The sequence below is a fragment of the Mobula hypostoma genome, chromosome 25 (assembly GCF_963921235.1).
Source record: "Mobula hypostoma chromosome 25, sMobHyp1.1, whole genome shotgun sequence".
Taxonomy (NCBI): Eukaryota; Metazoa; Chordata; class Chondrichthyes; order Myliobatiformes; family Myliobatidae; genus Mobula; species Mobula hypostoma.
The window spans coordinates 24,999,763-25,023,147 of NC_086121.1; the positions used below are offsets into that span (position 1 = coordinate 24,999,763).

The following is a 23,385-nucleotide window of genomic DNA, read 5'->3' on the forward strand; positions in this document are numbered from 1 at the left end:
ACACCCATTGATATACTGGGGGTAGCCCACAAGTGTGGCCACACATTCTGGCACCAACATAGTATGCCCATATTGTTTAACAGAACACAAGCAGCAACAACAAAACAAAAGACGACAATAGCGAAACAAACCTTTCCCACCCACACACACAAACTGGTTTCTAACTCCAGGACAGACTGTCTCCAGTCCTTGGCCCCAAGCTCCCAAATTTTCAGACATTGGGCCTCCACCCTCAACCCCAGGACTCACTGATGATGGGCTTGACCTTCGGGTCTTGACTCTTATTGCACACGGACCTCCAACCCTGACGACCAGCCTACATGATTTCCGCTTATTTGGTCCTCCAGCCTGGGACTTGGCGGCCATGATGTTGCTGGTTTCCTCAGCGTCTGCTTGCTGTAACTAATCCCTATTTGTTTGCTTCACTACTCTTGTCAGGCTGCTGGGAACAGCACTAAGTCTTTGCTACAACACAGAATATATATCCACTCCAGGAAAGTAGACCACAGGCGATGAAGAAAGGACTAACAATGGTCGGGTGAATCAGTATTTGATAACTAGATGAGACAGTTAGTTCCTTAGTCAGTTAAACCTTAGATAAAGCATTTGAGGATTGGAAAATAGGAAGTAACTGCGTGATCACATGAACATAATGTGTACTGCATAGTTAGATGCAATATAATGTATGAACGTGTGAAGGGTTAGTATGCATAATATTGTAGTGGTGGTGACATAATATATTTTTGAATTTTTTTTTTGTTTGGGTCCCCTTGCAGAAACGGAAAGTGAGAATGAATTTCGACCGCTGGATGACCGAATAGATGAGTTTCATCCCAAGGCCACAAGAACGTTATTTATTGGAAACTTGGAGAAAACAACAACCTATGGAGATCTTCGAAACATCTTTGAACGCTTTGGGGAGATTGTGGTATGTACACTGTTGGATTGGTCATTATGAAGATGACAGGATTTTATATGAGCTTCTGATTTGCAAGTGAGTCAGGCTGTATAGATTTATCTACGTTCTAATTATTTATCATCTTGATTATCTTCCATAATTGTTGCAGAGCCGATCTTTTTACAGAATATTAAATAAATAACTTTTGTGATTTGTATTTAATCTCTTGTGGAGAATAAGCTATATTTGTTGCACTTAATTTTGATAGTCTAATTGTCACATTATGAGTCCTCCTGGGTAGTGGGTAAAACTGGTAAGCAGGGTCAAATTAATTCTAAATCAATGTGCATGATGCTGAAAGGTTGAACGTCTGATAACATACTGCAGACTCCAAATACCTCATTTGGGAATGCCTGCAGTATTTCAAGGCACTGTTAAACATTGATCAACCTGCCTGATTTTGTTCATTGAAACTGCTAGAGTAGAAAAAGCCAGCTAAGATTTAAACATGTCTAAGAATTTTAAATTGGAAGCATTAGGACTTCTGGAGCCAATAATAATAAGCATGGGGACAGGATTTTGCATTGGTATGACCTAATGGAGTATAGGGTTATAGGCAGAAGTTTTTAAAGGGCCAGGGATGACTCGCTTTTTGTCAGCTTTTTATCTGCACACATTGGATTCTGTATTTGGTTAATGTGAATTATTAAAATCTGGAACCAGATTTGCAACCCTAATAGCACCATTATATGAAGCAGTCTGGTTTCCAAATTGAACCATAAATAGTTTATAGGTGAAAAGGCTGTGTGCAAGTCCTAACTGGTGCCAAGCCTTTAAGTTCAAGCATTGGGTGAAGACACAATGTGTTATCCAAGCAGGTGTCTTAATACTGTTAAAATTTAAGAAATTTACATTTCCTTGAGTAATTTTCTAATTGACCATTTCTACTCCTTTAAGAGGCCAATGCAAATGGTAGCGGTTGATATTATGCATTACATTTCCACATGAAAATATCTATCAAATGTTTAATGAAGAGTTTTTTTTTGCAGCACAACTTAACCTAAAAAGTAAATGCAAAGAAAACAATATCAAAATATTAGAATTGCCTAGATTTTGAAATGAGGCAAAGCCAGAGTTCAATGTCCATGCTATTGTCTTTTCTTTTATTTAAAATGACAGGATATTGACATCAAGAAGGTAAATGGGGTTCCTCAATACGCCTTCCTACAGTACTGTGACATTGCAAGTGTCTGCAAAGCCATCAAGAAAATGGACGGAGAGTACTTAGGAAATAATCGGCTCAAGGTCAGGAAGGAGAAATACAGTCATTTGCTTATCAGGAATATTCACTTATCAGGAATTCACAGTGAAATATTAGTAAGAATTTTCTGTTGAACAATTTCTTGTATACTGTTTTTTGTTGTAACTTTACTTTTGTAATATTCCCCATTGTTTTATTGAGTTACTTTTCCCTTTCCTCCCTTCAAGTTTTTACATTGTTCTCTTTGGCATATTAGGTATAGTGTCCAACCTGCAGATCTGTCTGTGGATGTATTTGGTGTTACCTTTGGTCAGCCTGTCTGAGCTGTGATTGAACAGTGTATGAAAGCAAACATTACTGTTTCTCTCTCAGATAGAGTTGAAACAAGCTAAATTGACCTGGACAATGGTGAAGCCTGGCGCTTTCTGATTTAAGATTCCATTGGGCTAGATTGGAAGACTGATCTGCTCTGGTTTCCCCTTCCTTACACCCTATACATCCCCATGTCACACAGCAACATATGCTAACCTTAATGAAGCTAGTGCAGACCTCTGTGGTTGAAGCATCTGATTCAAAATGTTACCCCATTCGACTTATCCTTAGATTTCTCTCACTTCCATTTGGATTTTTTTTTCCTTGACCTGGTTCAGTAAAAATCAGGAACTCAACATCTAGGAAATCAAGAATAAAGTAACTATGTTCCCAAAATGGCAAAGTGCCATTTTTTCTTGCATTTTGTAATTTGACTTGAAAGCAATATGTATCAGTTTGCATTTTGCAAGACTTTATATGGGCAAGTTGTAATATAATAAGTTGTAATATAATAGTTAGTGCAAGAATATTTGTAGGAATATCTGATCATAATACTGAATGTGAATTTGAGTTATAATAATGCCAACATAGAAACTGAATAAAACATTTACTTAAGAATGTTCAAATGAAATTCAGTTTGTTCAGTTGAATACAGTAGGCATATACCAAAGAAAGCCAAAATTACTACTCTCTGTACAATTGATTATGTACTACAATTTGAGTGGCCGTCTCTTCTCTACTACCATTACATTGTATTTTTCTAATAAGATAAATAATAATTAATACATAATATAGTGAAGTATTAATTATAATTAAGTAATACTTTTATGTACAAATGAAAATATTAGACATTTGTGTGCTCCTTAGTACTTTTACACAGTGAGTAAATGCTTCAGGATATTATATCTTGAAGGTACAAAACGTAGCATCAGTACTCCATGAGAAATTAGCTCAGCTGTAATGGAAAGAAACAGCAGATTCCCAAATGAAGTGAGGGAAATTTAGAATGTCATCCCAACATGCTTGAGTATATCCCGAAAGGCCAGTCCTGCAAGGAAATTGAAAGGCGCAGAGTTCCTGTTTCAGCTGCCAAATAATGAATGATTTAATTATGTGTGAAAGAAGATATGATGAATAAAATCTTCAGAAAATATAAATAAATTTCCATTGTGTTTCTATACCAAATATCTCCAGTGAATATCTTTATATCATGTATTCTATAATTGATAAGTAGTGTTTGTAAATTTTGGCCATGAGCCAATTAATTAAATGACATTAGCAAAAATGAAAGTCTACCATGTAGCTTAATCTTATTGAATTTAGGTCCTTGAGTTTTGTTACAATTAAAATACACTTACTTTCTTTTCTCTATTTCTCATTCTCCTTAGCTGGGATTTGGAAAGAGTATGCCAACCAATTGTGTATGGCTGGATGGTCTATCTTCAAATATTACTGAACAATACTTGTCCAGGCATTTTTGTCGTTATGGTCCTGTGCTCAAAGTAAGTGTCTTCTTGCAGTGCTCGTTTACATACCTTAAGTTATTAACAACTGGCAGCAAAAAGAATTTTCTTCCAATCATTTGGATTTTGATTTCCCCTTCAAAATAGTCCTTCTATACATTTCATGTTCTGATAAAAGCAAATAATAATAATCAGTTTGTATCATAAGCATATTAATCTAGTCAGTTTTCAATTTTATTTTGTACCTTAAAAGAAACTTGTGAAAAATGCATTTTATTCGGAGTATTTAAGCGTAATCTTTTTTTAAAAAATATTTCCTTAATAAGATTGTATTTGCTGCTCTGACCAGTTTAAATAATAAAATGCTTAAAAGAGTTAATGTCTGGTCCCTGTAATGTCGCCTACAACATGGCATATTTAATCATTTTTTCCCCCACCGTGTTCAAGTAATCAGCTCACGAACAGGGAATCTGAAATAAAAAGTTGTTCAACATTTCAGGTGCAAGTTCTTTGTCAGATCTCATTCCTAATGAATATTCCCACCAAAGCCACTGAACTGACTTTCTCTGTGAATTACTGATAAATCTTATTTATGTCCATATAGAGCAGTTCTATATTTTAGCGCCAAAATGTAACCTGGCTCCTTTCAGAAAGCTGAATGTAGCAGTGCAGAGCTGCTGAGCACTGAACCATTGCATTATATAACAATAGTAATGGCAGTAGAGAGCCATTGTTTTACAGTCTCTGCTGGGTTATTTTGGAAGACCATGGTGTTGATTTCTCTCATCTTAAATCTTGAAATTGGTTGTAAGACCAACAATAGTTTTATTAAGAGGATATTGAATCAAACAAATCATATGTTCAAAACTTATTTGAAAATTATATTTATCATTGCAGCTAACTTCTGGGTATAAAATGATGTGAAAGTAGTAAGATGATGCATTATCTCTTTGATATAGCATTCTCTATATCTTCAGCTCATCTTTTAATTTGTCAATCACTATGTCATTCTCTAATACACAACTTCTCTAATAACATTTTATTACAGGTCTCTTGTTCACGAATAAGCTACGTAAACAACCTTCACTATAATCATTATTGATGTGAGCTCTAGTAGCCTTCTCTGCTTATGGATCACTTACAGGAAAATTACATCAAACATCAATTCTAACTTGGCCCTTCTCAAAAATGCACAAACACTCAAGAGATTCTGCCAGATATCAGTTACATGCCCTTCCTATTCAGGGAACTAGCTGACTTCTTTCTTTACCTCCTGGGACAGATTGTGTTGGATCGTCAGAAAGGAATGGCTCTGGTGTTGTACGATGAAATTGAATGCGCACAGACAGCGGTGCAGGAGACCAAGGGCAGGAAGATTGGAGGAAATAGAATAAAGGTTAGTATAAGGGAGTTCATGGGCAATCTAGGAGTGCACGTTCTCTTCATTCTTAAAATTCCTCTCTTTCTGTCTTTCAGGTAGATGTTTATTGCAAAGTTCCCTGTCTTCTCACACTCACATACACAAACTTTCCCAACCCTTCCTCAGTTCTCTGGAATTGCATGAGATGCTGATGTGTTATATTCAAAACCAGAGCATGAAATAATAGCAACATTGAAGGGGATTATTTAGTTTAAATCTAAAGAAAAACCCAGAAAGTTTAAAGTTGTATTTTATAACATTGGAAAGCATACTCTATTGGCATTCGGCAACTTAAAGTGGCATTATATACTAGCAAGCGAATTGGAAAAGCAGTTTAATGCTTGCAAGAAACATAAGCATTTAAAACAATACTATTTGCTGCCAGTTCAACTTTGCAGTTGAATATTCAGCTATATTTGTTTGTCTTTTTTAATATACATACTTGATATAGTTTCTGCTTCTAATGCCTAACAGTGAGATACCTTCCATACAGGTGGATTTTGCAAACCGTGAGAGTCAGTTGGCATTTTATCGTTCAATGGAAGTCTCTGGGCAAGATATTAGAGATCTGTATGAAATCTTTGCAGAGAGAAGGCAAGTGAATCTATTTTTAAGTTTGTTAATGCTTCTGAAGCAATGAAAACTATATAGTGTGAAGACCTTCTGGTTTACTACACTGCTCAGCTCAGGATTTTTGATCAACTTTGACAATTAGATGTCTGAACATTTATTATATATAAATTAGGGATTGTATGTCCATGGATTGTTTGCTCATAAATGCATTATTTTTGCCCTAGCAACTTTGAAACGTAGAAGCTTTGTATATTCGAAATGTGTTTCCAATGCATGCCACCAGTGTTTTAATTACCTCTCAAAACCATTGTTGGTAAAATGGTGTACTCTGGAGGAAGCTTTGTTTAAGTCTTTAGACTATGCTTTTCCTATACCTAGCATAGTCCAAGGGCCATAGCAGTCAAATATAATTCTCTCTTCCCTAATTCAGATATTATATAGGTTTAAACATTATAATTCATTTTCTGGTTTTCAACTTGCACTTCAATTTTGATCAAGGATGTATCAATTCAACATGGGGTAAAAATATCAGACTTTGTGTCCAAATTCAAAATGACCATTTTGTATTATTGGTATTTTTTGTGCAGCTGTTTATTTTGATATCAATTAATAAAATGCACATTGTATAAAGAAGACAGAACAAACTTTAAACAATCACTCCAGTGACTTGGTGAAGACACTCATCCATTTGTGAATCTTCTGTTGTCAAGACAGAAACCTAAAGGACTTGATTCTTAACCTACAGCAGAAAAAAACTAATGATTTCGTGACTGCAAGCATTAACTCAGTAAATAATAATATACTTTCAAAATGAGATTCACGCAGCGCAGTAGCACAACAAATAGAACCATCGCCTTACAGCTCCAGCAATCTGCATTCAATCCTGACCTCAGGTGCACTATGTGATTAGTTTGCATATCCCCCTATTAAAGCATGGGTTTCCTCTGGTTTCCATCCACTTCCCAAATATGTGCAGATTGATAAGTTAATTGGCCACTGTAAATTGCCCAAGCACTCACTGAGTGGTACTATTTTGGGGGAGAGCTGACGATAGTGTAGGGAGGATTAAATGGGATTTGTGTGGATTCAGTGGGCTGAAAGATTTGTTTCCATGCTATCTGACTCCATGATTTGTTGATCAATCCATTCTGGGACCTTTACTAATCAGCAAATATTGCAACTCCATACATTCTGTGGAGCATTTGATGATGTCCTTGCTTGAGTATGAATTATCCAGAGGTTATGGAAATAGCTGTGTAGGAAGTACACTTTTTTTTGGGGGGGGTGGAAATAGGTGTTATGCCTGTTGCCAACATGAAATGTCCAATGTTAATAGGTAATGTCTCCTATGATTTCTGTCTTTTATGTCAAATATAGTCCTAGAATTTCATCAATGCACCAGTTACTTTTCCCTATTTCAAAAGATTATGGTTTTTTTTTGCTCCCTGTGCTACATTGATTCAGTGAGAAGAATTGCTTTTTACCCGGACTATGGTAACATTTTCAGAACGGCAATCTGTGCTGTCCTGTTTAAGGAATGGTTTGCATGACATGGAAATTTACAAATGCTGCCCTTTCATATTCTATTCTTTTTTTTTTCATATGACATGGAAGAAGTCTGTTCGACCGATAGATTTTATGCTGCCCCTCAGTGCACCATTCTCAATAACTCAGCTGATTTTCCTGCAACTTAGGACAACTTAGACTAACCAGTTAACCTACCAGCACATTTTTGGGAAAGGGAGGAAACCAGAGTGCCCAGGGGAAATCCTACATGGTGACAAGGAGAACATGCAAACATTCACAAAATTAGCACCAGAGGTCAGCATTGAACCTATGCAGTTTGCTGGTTTGTATACAAGAAGGTAGGCTTTCCAGGCAGTCATAGGTGCTGATAAGACTTGGCAAAACAAAACAAATTTAAAGGCGTAGAGTTAGAAAACTTCAGTAGCACAAAACTTCAGGATATGGCATCACCAAATGAATGTCTGTCAACGACAGCTTGCGGGGAAAAAAAAGTCTGCAGTTTTCCATTAGAGAATAGCTTTGAAACAAGGATCAAATCCAGAGTATTTAATTTTGCCGATGGCCTATTTACAGATAGAAAATTAATTTTATACTGCCATTGATTTGTTTAAAACAATGACATTTGAATTGATATACATTTCTTTGATTAACAGAGAGGACCGGAGAGGATCATATCACGAATATCCTACAGATCGAGCATACTTCGATGCAGTAAGGGGCCCAGCTGCTGTATTTCCTGAAGATCCTCGTAGAGACTATCGGGCAAGAAGTAGAGATTTTTATGCTGAATGGGATCCCTACCAGGGTGATTATTATGATCCTCGCTATTATGAGGATCCACGGGAGTATAGAGACTACAGAGATCCCTATGAACAAGACATAAGGGAGTACAGTTACAGACAGCGAGAAAGGGAAAGGGAGAGAGAACGTTATGAATCTGATCGCGAACGAGATCATGAAAGACGAACTTGCGAACGAAGCCAAAGCCCAACACATTCAAGGAGAGCCCAGAGTTGTAGTGCATCACCAACACAATCTGAAAGACATCAGAGTGACAGCATGGACTCTGAACGCAGAATTTATAGTCGATCTTCTGATCGTAGTGGTAGTTGCAGCTCATTGTCACCTCCTCGATATGATAAAGTTGATAAGCCTGACAAAATCCGACCAGATCGTTATGATAAAAATGAAAAAGAGAAAGATCGGCTGTTTGAGCCTGAAAGAATTGATAAACGGACTCAACGAAAAGAAAAAGTTGACAAATTGGAAAGAGTGAAAAAGACTGAAAAATCCGAGGTGGAGAAACCAGATAAGAAGGAAAAAACTGAAAAGCTCAAACTACGTAAGGTGAAACCCCCAACTCCAAGTTCCCCATCTTCTGAAACAGACCAGGAAATAGATAGGGATCTAAATCCTGATGGACAAAAGGGTAAAGTAAAACAAGGGAAAGAAAAAGCAGAGAAAGAAGGAGCTTCAAAAAATCGTTTGGATTTAATTCCATGTGTGGTCTTAACTCGTGTAAAGGAAAGAGACACAAAAGTGATTGACCCCTTGGTTTCAGAGAAATTGAGAGGGAAGCCAGAGAATGATGGTGTCAAATCTCCTCCTACGGAACAAAATAAAGTACAGTTAACACGACTTGATCAAACAAAAGCAGAGCTGTCAAAATCGGAGCCTACTAGGCCAAAACTGTTAAAAGAGAAACTGCTTGCCAGCCAAATAGAAATTGTGGATAAGGAAGTGAAAATTAAGCATAAAAAGAACCTCAAACCCGAACAGTGTGCTGAAGCACCAAATGCAATGGATATTGACAAACTGGAGGCGAGGAAGAGGCGTTTTGCGGATCCAGCTTTAAGAACAGACAGGCAGAAGTTAGAGGTTAAACGAAGCAGTCAGGAGGAAGAGGAACTACGTCTAGGCCTAAAAAAACAACCGGAGTTGGCTCCCTGGAGAGAAGTGGGTAAAGAAGGAGACTTGGACCGACGACCGGTGCGGAAAGAGGCACTCAAACGAGAGCACAGAAAAATTAAGCAAGAGAAATTGGTTCCAGCATTTAGCCCCAGAGAAGGGCAAGAGTCTTCCACTGTTTCTGCAGGGATTGGCTTGCGGTCCAGCATAGAGGTACAGTGTAGATTAAGTGAGCCATCTGAAGAATTGGTGGATATTCAAGAAACTGGATTGAAGAAAGTGAGCACACTGAAACCTCTGACTAAGGGAATTCTTCAGCAGCTGCCTCCACATCTTGATGAGATGTCTGGAGAAGGGGAAATTAAAAGAGATGAACGAAAGAGAAAGTATAGTGGCACTGAAGAAACAAATGATCACAAGACCACCCATGAAAAACTGCAGACCACTGACACAGAGGAGAAACCTGGGATTGATATCGATTACACCCAGAGTTATAGGAAACAAATGGAGCAGAACCGCCGGCTTAAGCAGCAACAGGAAATGGAGATGGCAAAATCAGAAAAATTTAACAGCCCCATAAAAGAGAATGCAGACGAATTTGAGAGAAGAAGTTTGGTCCACGAAGTGGGGAAGCCACCTCAGGATGTTACAGATGACTCTCCTCCAGTTAAGCGGAGAAAAACTGACCAATTTGATTTTGAAATTAGCATGAAACGAGAGAGGAATTACAGGAGTTCTCGGCAGCAAAGTGAGGATTCTGAAAAAACTGTCCTTTCTCCCGGGTTTCGACATATTCTGTCTTATCAAGATGAGGATGATAATTCTGACTCTCCACATCAGACATTGTTACTGAAAGAATCTAAAGTTTCTCCCAAACTAGACTCCACCATTCAAATTCCAATTAAAGAAGAACCTTTAAAGTGCAATGCATATGAATCAAATAAGCGAGAACAAGTATTAGATTTGTCTAGAATTAAAATAACATCCCAGAGCTCTGAAGAGGAGACACCTCGTTGGGAAACACGTTTGAAACTTGATGCAAGTAGAACTGATGTTAGTTTTCCAAGTAGCATTATAAAACGAGATGGAATTCGCAAGCGTTCAGTGCGTGAGCTAGAACCAGGTGAGGTACCGAGTGATTCTGATGAGGATAATGAACATAAATCTCATTCGCCTAAAGCTTCAACGTCCTTTGAAAGTTCTAGATTTCCTTTGTTTTACCGAAATAGGGAAGATAGGATATCAGACTTAAAGCTATCCAGTTCTCTAGAAAGAAACAAATTCTACTCCTTTGCTCTTGACAAGACGATTACTCCTGACACTAAGGCTCTACTTGAAAGGGCAAAGTCTCTGTCTTCATCTCGAGAGGAAAATTGGTCATTTCTGGATCGAGATTCTAGATTTGCCAATTTTAGAAAGGATAAAGATAAGGAAAAGGTGGAATCAGCACCAAGGCCAATCCCTTCTTGGTATATGAAAAAGAAAAAAATTAGAACAGATTCTGAAGGTAAATTAGATGAAAAGAAGGAAGACCATAAGGAAGATGAGCAGGAAAGGCAGGAACTATTTGCTTCCCGGTTCCTGCATAGCTCAATTTTTGAGCAGGATTCAAAACGTCTACAGCACCTTGAAAGAAAAGATGATGATTTGGATGTAATTTCTGGTAAATTATTTGGAAGGCAGGGATCCGTGGATGGTTCCAATAACACCCTAGAACTGATGCAAGAACCTGTAGTCTTGTTTCACAGTCGGTTCATTGAATTGACACGTATGCAGCAAAAAGAAAAGGAAAAGGATCAGAAACCAAAGGAACTTGAGCGACGAGAAGTTGAAAAAGAAATTCAGCCTAAAACACCCGAATCTCTTCCCGAATCAGAGGTAAAGAATGCTACACCACTTTTTAGGACTCATATACCACCTCCGTCATCAGTTGTTCCCCAGGCAGTTCCCCTTGAACAGCAAGATACAGTACAGAATAAAGTAGTGAACGAAGCATCAGTGGTAGAAAATGTACTTTCCAGCTCAACAGAGAATCGTACAGAATTTGCTTCCGCAGCTGATGTCCTGAAACCTGTTGTTGTAAGTGTGAGCCCTTGTGAAGTAGAACCTATTGTAAACAAGCAATTAGATGCAAATGTTACTCCAGATCTTGTGACTACTGAGGAGGAAATATCAGCTGGAGAACATTCCTCTTATTTGAATATTAAACCACCAACTCCAGGGGGAGCTGACTTACAAGAAAAGTGCATAAATCCTGAAACTGAAGTGCAAGAACTCGGTGCAGATTCCTCCAAAACTAACAAAAAAGAGGTGACAGCAGAAGACCATAAAGGAGATAAAAATCCTTCTACCACTGTCCAGTTTGATGTCATCCAGCAAGAAGAACATTTGGAGGTACAACCACAGATTTCGGATAATGAGATAGATGCAGAACCTTCTGTAGGTGTAAAAGAGAAAAAGTCTTCTCAAACCAAAAGAACAAAGGCTCCACTTCAAGCAGTCACTGCAGCCATCACAGAAAAACCCGTAACAAGGAAAAGTGAGAGGATAGACCGTGAAAAGCTGAAGAGGTCATCGTCACCCCGTGTTGACACTCAGAAAGTTCAGGAACAGAAATTGGAAATAGAAAGAGCCTCCAAAAACACAGCAAAGTCTCCAAGTTCTGCCCCAGAGTCTGAAACAGTGGAGCCAAGTCTGCCATTAGGTAGAACAAGACGCAGAAATGTGCGATCAGTTTACGCGACAGTTGATGATGGCCCAAATCTAAAGGATTCAGCTGATACATCACGGTCAACCAGGAAAAGAGGTGATAAAGAAACTCAGGAACCATCAAATGTACAAACACCACCACGACGGGGTAGACCCCCAAAATCCCGCCGTAGACCAGGGGAAGAGGTTCCATGTTTTAAAGCTGACCAGGTAAAACAAGAAGTTGAAGAAACAGAAACTAAAGATAGCACTGAAAGCACAAAACCTGTTGAAGGCTGGAAATCACCAAGATCGCAGAAAGCTCTACATTCTTTACCTGCTTCAGCTGCTTTTAGCAGCCACGTAGGGAAAAAAGGGTTTAAAACAGAATCAAGGACATCTGAGATTTGTGTTGACCATAGAGATGAAGTTGCAGAACCCTTAGCTGAGCAAAGTTCAAATGAGAATATAAAAACCTCACTAGAGGAAAGTGAGATGGTAATTGATCAAAAAGCAGACAAAAATGATGTTGCATCAGAAAAATGTCCTTCAGATAAAAACCCTAGTGAAATAATAGATAAAAAAACTTTGGAGAAAAGCTCAAAATCAAAGTGCGGAAGGGGAAGAAATTCTAAGACCAATGAAGACAAAATGAGTTTACGAAATTTGGAAATAAGATTAAATACCGAAGAGTTAAAAGTTAGTAAAAGTGATGTAGAGATGACTGGAACAGTAAAGAAAGACTCAGTGAAAAATGACATTCAGTCACCCAAATTAATTGAAGAAGAAGCAAGTAATCCATTTTCAGAACCACCAAAATCACCAGAAAAAGAAACCCCAAAACTTGAGTGTTCGCCAGAAGCTGTACAACGTGCTAAACAGATAGAACTTGAAAGAGCAGTAGAGAACATTGCAAAATTAACTGAAATCCCAACTGTACATCCTTATAAAGAGACAACAAGTGAACCTGATGTTAGGCCAGAGGAAGAAGTAGAAAAGCCTGCTCATCAGGCAAGTGAAACTGAACTTGCAGCTGCTATTGACTCCATTATTGCAGATGAATCAGCAGAACCTGACAACTTCACGTCTGCTCCGAGATATTCTGCTGAACAAACTGTGGCAGGCATCTCTGAAGATCAGATGGTGCTCCCTACACCCTCAGATGCATTACAGCCTGAAACTGATCAGGCAGTTGTAAATATATTAGAGTCTAATAATGATGTTGGTGCCTCAGGCCGGTTGTTGACAAAAACATCACCTTCAAATCGTTTGGTATCAAAAATCCCAACTTCAGATCGTGGTATTTCGAAAGCCCCACCCTCAGGCCATTCAGTTTCTAAATTTCCCGTATCAACAGAGACTATGTCTTCGGAAGTTCCTTCAGTAGAAAGAACGGTTTCTGAAGTTCCCTCTTCAACAAATAGCATAATTTCTAAAGCTACTACCTCAACAAGTAATGTAGTAACTGAAGCTACTACACCAGTGGATTCCACCGCAGCAGACAGTGTAATTTCTAAAGCTTCAGCCTCATTAGATACCATGATTTCTAAAGTTCCTGTCTCAGAAGAGAGTGTGTTATCTAAAAGCACTATTGCAGTGGAGAGTGTGATATCTAAGGCTCCTGTCTCTGTGGAAAGTGTGATATCTAAGGCTCCTGCCTCAGTGGAAAGTGTGATTTCCAAAGCTCCAACTTCAATTGAGAATGTAGTTTCTGAAACTCCCACTGGAATAGTCAGTCTTGCTTCCCCAGCTATATCTTCAGACAGTTTGGCTTCTAAAACTTCAGTGGTGGACAGTCAGACAGCAGTTTCAGTCAGTTCAGTTTCCAGATCTGCTCTGTTAACTACTTTGTCTGAGGTAAAAGATCCTGACATGTGCCTCCAGCAGTCTGAAATTATCTCCCAGAAAACTGAGAACCTCCTGAAACCAGAACCCGTTGAAGTCCCACGAACTCCAAGTCGCAGAGGGCGTTCAAAACCTCGAGCGTCGAGACGTAATAGGCGAGGAAGCACTGGCAGAAAAGGGGAACTAGCAGACGACAACAGCTCTGAACCTGAGCCAGTGTCTGTTTCTACTGACATAAAGCAAAGCACTGTTACACCAGAAACCATTGTAGAAAAACCTACAAAGAGAGTAGTGGTGGAACCGCTTTGTGTTCCCAAGAGTGGTGTTGACAATATGGCTAGATTAGAAGAGTGTAAACCTGATGAAATGAAAATTACTGTACCAAGTAAGGAATCAGTAACAGAAGCTATTTCACCTCAGGATCCACAGCATTCTTCATGTAATGAGGATAACAAAAGTCCTCCATATTTTAAATTAAAACAACTCAATGATCATACACCTGAGTCTCAACCTAAGCAAAGCATGTCAAGATTGGCTATTAATGCACTCCCAGCCACCACCACTGCAAAGGTTTCAGTAAGTCCAGCACCTGTTTTAGGAACTACGCATGTTAGTTCTGGGGCTATGTCAGACTGGATTTCAAGACATGAATCATCCCGTTCTTGTTCCACACCACCTCCTGCTGCTCCTCCCCCAGATACCAAAGCTTCAGATCTTGACACAAACTCTAGTACATTGCGGAAAATTCTCATGGAGCCAAAGTATGTATCAGCCACAGGAGTCCCTACAACATTTGTTACCACAGCTATAAATGAACCATTGACTTCAGTTCGGACAGAGGAAGCGTTTCCTTCAGCTGAAGTCAACAAACTGGTCTTGGATGAGAAGCCTGCAGTTCCACCATGCACTACTGCAGGGCAACAGTTAGCAGAGGTACCAACCTTTAATGAAAAAGAAAAACATGTTAGTTCGTTGATCTCACCTAAAGTTACTTCAGTAATAAGCAGAATGCCACCAAGTTTAGACCAAGAGGAAATGGCAAAAATTTCGGTGAACAACCGAGGCCCTGGTAATCTTCCATCTCAATCACCCAGCCTCCCAAATATGTCTCTGACAAAACAGAAATATAGATCAAACTTGACTGAAAACAGCAGATACAAACTTGGAACAATGGCATATATTGCAGATGAGCCAAGGTCAGTGGATAATATCCCATTAAATCAGGGGTCAAGTCCAGGGCTTAGAGTAAATACATCTGAAGGGGTTGTGGTACTGAGCTACTCTGGCCAGAAGACAGAAGGTCCTCAACGAATAAGTGCTCCAATCAGCCAGATTCCACCTGCTAGTGCAGTAGACATAGAGTTTCAGCAATCTGTGTCCAAGTCACAAGCCAAACAGGAGCCAGTTTCGCAGTCACAACCTGTGACAAAAGGGTCACAAACTCCAACAGGCTACAATGTGATTGGCACTCATTCCTCAAGCATACTTGCAGGACATGGCGGTGCACAGCCATATAATACACCACCTGTGATTTCAAGTGTTAAACAGGAGCATCAGATCCTTGAGAAATCTGAATCTGCCATCCTTTCTCAACCAGCATCGGTGAAGATTGTATACAATCTTCTGCCAAACATTATAACTACTAACAAAAAAGGTGGAGAACCAGTTGTTCCTAAACTTGAACCTGTCAAAGTAACTCAGCAGTCAACACTGAGTCCAGGAATCAGCACTCACCATGCTGCTATACCAAGTAAGGTGCAGTCAGACACTAACCACATCAGTTCTGGTCGTGGCACCCCAACAGAACGTGCTCTATCTCTGCCAGTTTCTATTAAACAGGAACCTCATTCCCCACACACATCTGTTCATTCTCCTTCCTCATTTCCCAAAGTATGCCAGCCTAGTAGTACATCATCTGCTTCTCAGTCAATAAATGCAAACATGGTTCTGAATGCTGGCCTCACAATGGCACAATTTGTTCCCAATGTGCATTTACCAGAACAGTCTGTAATCATGCCTCCTCACAGTGTGACACAGACTCAGGTAGTCTCCTTAGGACACCTTTCTCAGGGTGAAGTAAGAATGAATGCCCCTTCAGTACCAGGTATCCCATATGGAATTAGACCTGAAGCTCATCACCCATCCCCTAGAGCTGTGCTTCAATCTCAGATGGAACTTCGTTCGCAGCGATCAAACACGCCACAGTCAACGGTTATCAGGGACTTGTGCATGCCTCAGATACCCAATCAGCATCAACCTGATGATGATTTAATCCATTATCATGGGATTAGAAGGGGGTCGGGTCCCCTACAGCCTGATGTCCTTGTGATGCAGCCAGAATACAGAATTCATCCTGGAAGTTTGCGATTAGACCAATATAATGTCCCCCAGGAGATGCTGCTGCGTGATGTTCGGATGATGTATCCACCTCTAACGGCAGTTGGCGATGTCCATAATGAATCCAGACAAGCCAGGACTCCAGAAGGGTCAGTTAAAACTCCTCCAACTAGTAAAACCCCTCAGCCAGCAAAAGAAGCTCCTAAGACATCTGAAGTGAAAATGGCGAAGTCCCCTCACAGTGAAGCTCGGCTGATCAATGTCCCCCCTGGAATGCCCATGTCGCAGTCTGTAATGGTCTCCCACGGTGTTCAGCTCATGCACCAGGTTCCTAGTTCCTTCCATGACTATCCACGATACCAAGATCTTCGGAACTTCCATCCTTCTCATCTTGGTCATCCACAGTTTGGTGGAATAAACCTGCCATCACGAAGTATGACACCTCAGGTATGTACAGCAATTTTCCTCTCTCAATTATTTCCCTTTAAAAACTGATTATTGTTTTGAGATTATTCTTATCTATGGTAATTTATTAGTGAAGAAATACAATGTAGCTTGTAAAATATGTTTGTGAAGAACAAGAAGTCTGCACTCATCAATTCTGATGTTCATTGTATTCTATAAACAAATTATGAAGTCAGCTAAACTTTTGAGTTTTACTCTGTATGTCAGTTTTTAGAAGTTGCTTAAATTCCACAGTTTAGATTAATTCTTAAGATTTCGGAATCATAAAATCCAGGAGGGTATTTGGCACGTACCAGCTTTTGAATGAGCAATTTAGATTATTTCTGTACTCTTTCTTGAATGCTCTTTTTTTCAATTCTATTTTCCATCCAGTTCCACCATAATTTTGGGCATATTCTAAATCATAATACCTTGCAATATTCAAAAAGAAATCTGACTCATTTGCTCTTACCTTAAATGGACACCTTATGGTTACTTACCCTTCTGCTTATGATGACAATTTTCATTAATGTGCTCTCTCAGCACCTTTTAATGATGTTAAATGCCTTTATTAGATTTTCTCATAATATTCTTTGCTTTAAGGAGTAAAATTCCATTGAGCACTCTAGCTCATGTTGCCATTTAACTGACTGCTTTGCAGTGTGAAAGGTTGTGATATTTTTCATTTTCCCCTGAAATGGGCAATTTATAACAGTTTATTGTAACTTGTTTTTTTTATTCTCTGCCTCTAGCATGTAGCTCACACCATTATATCAGAAGTATTCTTAGAATATTCTTTATTTCTTAATCTTGATCTAACCCCTTAGTAATATGATCTGAAAATATTTTGCATGTACTCTGATAACACATGGCTCTACCTGAATGCTGTCTGTTTCACTTGAGTCACCCATTTTTTTTTTGCATTCAGTTTTCAGAATGTGGGCATTGCTGCCAAGGCTGGCATTTATTGCCCATTCCTGCTAGCCCTTGGGAAAGTGGTAGTGAGCCAGGCCTTCAATCTCTGCAGTTCTTCTGGTGAAGATATTCCAGAGTGCATCTGGGGAGAGAAATTTGTGATTAAACCTGGTGACAATGAAGCACCAGTGTTATTTTTTCCAACTCAGTGTGATTGGGAGGAGAACCTGCAGGTGCTGATGTACCTACATCCAAATTGGCTTTCTCCTTCGTTGTGGCCAGTTTGATATTAGAGTAGCTCAGGCAACTTCGTGGATGGTAAACTCTAAAGTCAATAGCTACCAGTGGTATAGAGAGTTAATGTTTAGGAGAGTTGATGGGGTTCCAATCAAGTGAACTGCTTTGTTTTGGATGGTATCAAGTTTCTAGAAAATTGTTGGTATTCCATTCATACAGTCGAGTGGAGAAATTTTTCATGCTCTTAACAATCTGTTTAATGATGTGAAGGCTTTGGAATGTCAATAAGTGAGTCACTCACTGCAGGATCCCCAGCTTGTGCCCATTATAACCATGGTGCTTATGTCAGTGGTTCAGTTATGTTTCTGGTCATTGGAATTGCTAGAATGATGATGGGCTTTTTGTGTCAGTATTGCTTGCCATTGTACGTCAGGCTAGGTAGTTCTGTCAGTGTTTTTATTTTATGTCCATTGACTTCATTTTTTACAGGGCTCCGTGATCCACATTTAGTCAAATGTCACCTAGATGTCAAGGAAAGTCACTCTTAGTCACTTCTGGAATTCAACCCTTTGCAGTTTTTTTTAAAAAAGTATGCTACTTCTCCAACACCTTATTTTGGCTGAGTAGATATTTCACCAAAATGATTAAGAAGATTAAAGCCATCACCTTCATCTGTCTTCCCAGCCATTGCCTGTTGCTGAACCAGATTAATAGCGACAGCAATACAAATTGACTCTCAGCTATTTTATTTTCTCCATTGTCAGATCATGTGCTTCTGAATCCTTCATCTATCACTTTTTTTACTTTGGATCAGACTCCTCCAAGAGTTTCTGTCTTGGGCTTGACTGGCCTTGAAACATTGGTTCAAAGCTTTACCCAAGTTATACCATTCACTTAACAACCTTATGTACATTGTCTTACATTGGCTCCTTATCTAGCAACACCTTTATTTAAAATTATTTTGTGTAATTTTCAAATTCCTCCAGAGTCTTGCCATTATCTATTTCTGTACACTCATTCAACCCAATCAGTTTCAATACTGTTCTCCAGTTTTAGTGTGTGGCTAGTTTTATCTACTTCAGCGTTAGTTGATGAGTCTTTAACTACCTCTACCTTAAGCTTTGGAACTAACTCCCTTCCCAAGTATTTCTGCCTCTATACTCTTCTTTCCTCCATGTTACATACAAAAATTTACTTAACCTAATTATCTCCTTTTATGGCTTGTTACCAAAGTTTGTTTGATAATGCTGCTATGAATTAACCTTGGGGTATTTTGCCAAGTTGAAGATATGATACATGTTATTTATAATATCGAGGATCCTTTATATTTAGCTGTTTTCACAAATCATGTTGCTACTTCAAAGATTTGTTTACATATACTCTGACCACTTTATTATCTATTAAAGTGGCTACTGAGTGTATATTCATGGTCTTCTGCTGCTGTAGCCCCTCTACTTCAGTGTTCAACATGTGCATTCAGAGATACCCTTCTGCACACCACAGTTGTAATGTATGGTTATTTGAGTTACTGTCGCCTTCCTGTCAGCTTGAACCTGTCTGGCCATTCCTCTGACCTCATTAATTAACAAGGCATTTTCACCCACAGAACTACTGCTCACTGGATGTTTTCTGTTTTGCGCACCATTTTCTGAAATCTCTCAAGACTGTTGTGCAAGAGATCAGCAGTTCCTGAGATATTCAGGCCACCCTGTCTGGCACCAACAATTATTCCAAGGTCAAAGTCACTTAGATCATATTTCTTCCCCATTCTGATGTTTGGTCTAAACAACAACTGAACCTCTTGACCATGTCTGCATGCTTTTATATATTGAGTTGCTGCTACATGATTGGCTGATTGGATGTGTGAATTAATGAGCATGTGTATCTAATAAAGAGACCACTCAGTGTATATCCCTTGGGTCTTTTTCCTTTAGAGAAATGTTTATTTGAATGCACACTTATAATTGAGACAACTGTCCCGTATCGGACCGCAAAGCACTCCAGCGTGTGGTGAAAGCTGCCCAGCGGATTATCAGCACCCAGCTGCCCACCATTGAGAACATCTACCATAAACGCTGCCTGGGCAGGGTGAAAAGCATTATCAAGGATGCATATCACCCTAACCATGGGCTTTTTACTCTCCTCCCATCCGGTAGGCGCCACAGGAGCCTCCGCTCCCGCACCAGCAGGCACAGGAAGAGCTTCTTCCCTCAGGCCGTGACCCTGCTGAACCTCACATCACAGCGCTAAGCAGTATTGCACCTATATTGTACTGTCTCAGTACTTTTATATTTGTGTGCTGTAGCACTTACTTTTTATTCGCAGTTATTTTGTAAATAACACTATTCTTTGCATTTCTGGTTGGATGCTAACTGCATTTCATTGGCTTTGTATCTGTTCTCGGCACAATGACAATAAAGTTGAATCTAATCTAATCTAAAAGATTACACCCAATTTTTATAAACATATACAAGGCAATAAGACTTTTCACATTCATTGGATATCACAGATCTCTTCAATAATTCTTAACATGAGTATAATTGCTTTTATAATATAAGAACCACAGCAGTCTATTTGGTAAGAAGCTTTCACAATTAGTAACAATGTAATGACCAGATAATGTTTCACCTATGGCAGTGGGGAAGGGAATTGACTCAAAGCTTGGGAGAGGTTTTAGTTCCTCTGAGAAAACTACAGAATAGTAGGAATAGGCCATTAAGCCTGACAGGTTATCTTGTTGTTCAATGACTGATTGTCCAATTCAAACTCACTACCTTGCTGAGTCCCTTTATGCACTTTGAGTCCAAAAAATCTATTGATCTCTGCTCTGAATATTAACACACAATCTCATCTGTTGATTGTCAGGTATGATGCATGGCTGAATCTTGATCCGTAAGCAGAACATACAGTATATGTCACACTGGTAGCACAGCTTTTTGAAGGCTTGGCAGACCTTACATAGATTCCTTTGACACCTACTGAAAATCATGATCTATGTATAATCTTGCAGGTTGTGTGCCACGTAATCTAAAATATGTGGCTATTCCACACATCAAATTATCAATCCCACAGGCCTTCTCATTAGTTCTGAGTGTATCTTTATACATCTTTCTCAGACCTCCCTTGAAGCATTGTCCTTGCAATAGTTACTGTTTGGTAAAATTGTTTGAATGCATAAACTTGACATTTTTTGATATGGTCAGCCCAGAATAGTTCTGCTAAACTAAATATTGCTTAAATAAGTGCAATGCATCATTTTTCAAAAATAACAGTATTTGGAATTGTGTTCTTTGCGTAATGTGGAATTTTTGAAGACAGTTGAAATACTTTAAGGTTTGAAATGAGGTGATAATCTGACTTGAAGGTATTCTGTAACAAGGACAATGTCAAGTCGGATTTCTTTTTCTTCTTGAACATGTGCAGCTTCCCCACTTGAAAGAGATTGAATGCATCTACTGGAAGGTTTTTTTTAACTAGGTTCCACTCAATGATCAAACAACTTTTCCTTTTTCCTCCTTTTACTTTTCACAAGTGCGGCAGTTTGATAGTTCCATTAGTTCCATCAACCATTAGCCATTAGACATTAGTTTTTAGACATTAGATATTAGTCACTAGACATTAGTCACTAGGTGAAAAGACTGGCTACCTCTCCGGACTTTGTAGACGGATTCGACCTGCACCTCTCCGCTCCCTAATAGACCGTTATGTTTTCAAACCAGGCGACCCTTCCCGAAGGTTCAAACCTTGCACCATTTCCCAGAAGCGCCTGCACGCGATGATCCCCGTGACGTGAAGCTAGCGCTAACCCAAAATGCAGTGACAGCAGTGCTGTTTTCCATGAAACAGTCTCTCAAGTTATTTAAAGTTCAGCATCTTTCTGCAGATTCCAACGCTGCTCCCGGACCGCTGCTGTGATGCTGCCAGGTCCTCACAATGTTCCGGGCAGAAGCAGCACTCAGGCAGCGGGTTCCATCCAGTCTATCAGTGGATTCTTGCTATTACTTTTAAATTTTATTTTCTTTTGCCTCTATGTCCCAATACTTTCTAGAAACGTCTAGTTTGACTTGACAGACAATATGACATCTATTTAGACATCTACCTTAGTTTTTATATAGCACTAGACTTGAAAATTTGATAATTAAATATAATCAGAGACTGATCAACCAAGCCTTCTATTGTAGAAAATGTTAAAGATTCACATTGTTTCTTAAATGGAGAAAATGAGCAGACTAAGCATCTGAATGCTGAACTGCTCTGCCAGAGGAAAAGACCTCTCTGAATCTATTCTGACGGTTACTTATTCTTGGGATCCCAGTGAGTTTTGCGGCATTTCACTTCATATCTCTTAATTGAACCTCCTTGTCACCTCCAACTCCAAAAAAGAATGACCCTAAGTCCACATTATACTCCAAATGCATTTTTTACTATTGTCATTTATAATTCTGAACCCTGTTTTTCTTTTGCCATTTGTAGACAATGACAACATTTCTTTTGGCTTTCTAGTCACTTGCTATATATTGGCTTTTTGTTTTCTGTATCCAGAGACATTGGTCCCAAGGATCACCCACATATATTGGTTTCTAATTATGTACTAAAATCATGTTTTTCTGTTATTTCCCAAATTACATTCCACCTTGTTCATTTGCTCAATGCTTGCACTCCTTTGCAGTTTGTTTGCCAGGTTTTCCAACTACCTTTGTACTGTCAGTAGGCTTAGATAGCTAGAGTTGACTGTTTAATTATCTATGTCATTAATGTAGCTTGTAATGGCTCTGAACCCTGTGACACTACAAGTTTCAAGTCAAGTGATTTTCCTGTACTTCCAGACATAGCAGCTTGGGGATTGCCTTCTTTCGCTGCCGATGGCAATGTAGTAAATTTTGCTTTTTTATATTGGATTGAATTTATTTTTAATGGTTGTCAAATTTGTAGGTTCAGTTTCTTTGTTTTTTTTTGAGTATGTTCATTGAAAAATTTACCTACTATAGTGCTTTGATTGTTTTACTTAGATTGTCAATACTTTTTATTTTTCACCTACATATTTGTCATTTACAGTTGCAAGGAAACGTTTGTGAAACTTTTGCAATTACCTGGTTTTCTGCATTAATTACTCATAAAATGTGGTCTGATCTTCATCTATTTCACAATAATGGACAACCACAATCTGCCTAAACTAATAACACAGAAAAAATTGTACTTTTCATGTCATTATTGAAGACATTGTTTAATCCAGCCTGGAAAAAGTCTGTGAACTCTTGTATTTAGTAACTGGTAGAACCTCCTTTAGCAGCAATTACCTCCACCAAACGTTTTCCTGTAGCTGCTGATTAGACTTGCACAATGGTGAGGAAGAATTTTAGACCATTCCTCCAAACAAAAGTTTCAGTTCTTCAATATTTCTGGGATACCTTTTCATGAACAGCCCTCTCCAGGTCATGCCACCGCATCTCAATTGGGTTAAGGTCTGGTCTCTGACTTGGCCACATTTTTTTCTTTTTAAGCCATTCTGTTGTTGATTTACTCTTGTGTTTCAGATTATTGTCTTGTTGCATCATCC

The 23,385-nt window shown here is 38.9% G+C and overlaps 1 protein-coding gene across 1 annotated transcript in view; it reads left to right on the forward strand.

Annotated features, from left to right (window-relative positions):
* spen (spen family transcriptional repressor) overlaps positions 1–23,385 on the forward strand; it is an 88,218-nt gene that overhangs the window by 59,093 nt on the left and 5,740 nt on the right. Inside the window, exons 6-11 of the mRNA XM_063033291.1 lie at positions 777–928; positions 2,078–2,203; positions 3,860–3,973; positions 5,217–5,330; positions 5,848–5,952; positions 8,112–16,679. Coding sequence (XP_062889361.1) covers positions 777–928; positions 2,078–2,203; positions 3,860–3,973; positions 5,217–5,330; positions 5,848–5,952; positions 8,112–16,679 — 9,179 coding nt within the window. The remainder of the gene's footprint in view (positions 1–776; positions 929–2,077; positions 2,204–3,859; positions 3,974–5,216; positions 5,331–5,847; positions 5,953–8,111; positions 16,680–23,385) is intronic.